Here is a 506-nt window from a genome sequence, read left to right as displayed (position 1 = left end):
CCGGCTGTGCCCACAGCCTCACGAGGGGTTGCTGAAGGAACGAGGATTGAAAAGCCTCAGGGGCTGCTGGTCCCAGACAGCGCTCTGCCATGTTGTGCAGTTCCTGCCCTGGGGCAGGGGGAGAAGGGGGTAGTGTCAGGGCTGGAAGGGAAGAGGGCTGGGCAAGGGGAGATGCCCTGGGGGCTCTGCCACCCCTGTGCTGTGGGGACTGGCCCTGGGGAAGACAGCTCACCCAGCAGCTGGGACAGGAGGCAGGGGTGAGCATGGGGGCCACGTATGTAGGAGAGGCCTGTAATGAGCAGAATGGGATGTCCAAGTCTGGTAACAATGAAGGAACGACACTACCACAGCACCGTCCCCTCCTGCACTGCATGGCCCCTGCCCTGCAGCAGGAGGCAGGGAGACGAGGCGTCCAGGGCTGGAGCATAGCCAACCCAGCAGCACCTCACTCTTAGTCCATGTCGTCCTCCAGGCCGCTGAGCCGACTGTGCTCCTCGTAGATCTCC

At 63.2% G+C, this 506-nt stretch overlaps 1 protein-coding gene across 1 annotated transcript in view; it reads right to left on the bottom strand.

Moving 5' to 3' along the window:
- Window positions 1–451: 451 nt before the first annotated feature.
- Window positions 452–506, bottom strand: part of ZMYM3 (zinc finger, MYM-type 3) — a 23,634-nt gene continuing 23,579 nt past the window's right edge. Inside the window, exon 24 of the mRNA XM_010290786.1 lies at window positions 452–506. This exon is cut by the window's right edge and continues 159 nt beyond it. Within this exon, the coding sequence (XP_010289088.1) occupies window positions 452–506 (55 nt within the window).

Source organism: Phaethon lepturus, unplaced genomic scaffold, assembly GCF_000687285.1.
Source record: "Phaethon lepturus isolate BGI_N335 unplaced genomic scaffold, ASM68728v1 scaffold9437, whole genome shotgun sequence".
NCBI classification, from domain to species: domain Eukaryota; kingdom Metazoa; phylum Chordata; class Aves; order Phaethontiformes; family Phaethontidae; genus Phaethon; species Phaethon lepturus.
Note: the sequence above shows the minus strand (reverse complement) of the source record. Positions and strands in the feature narration are given on the sequence as shown.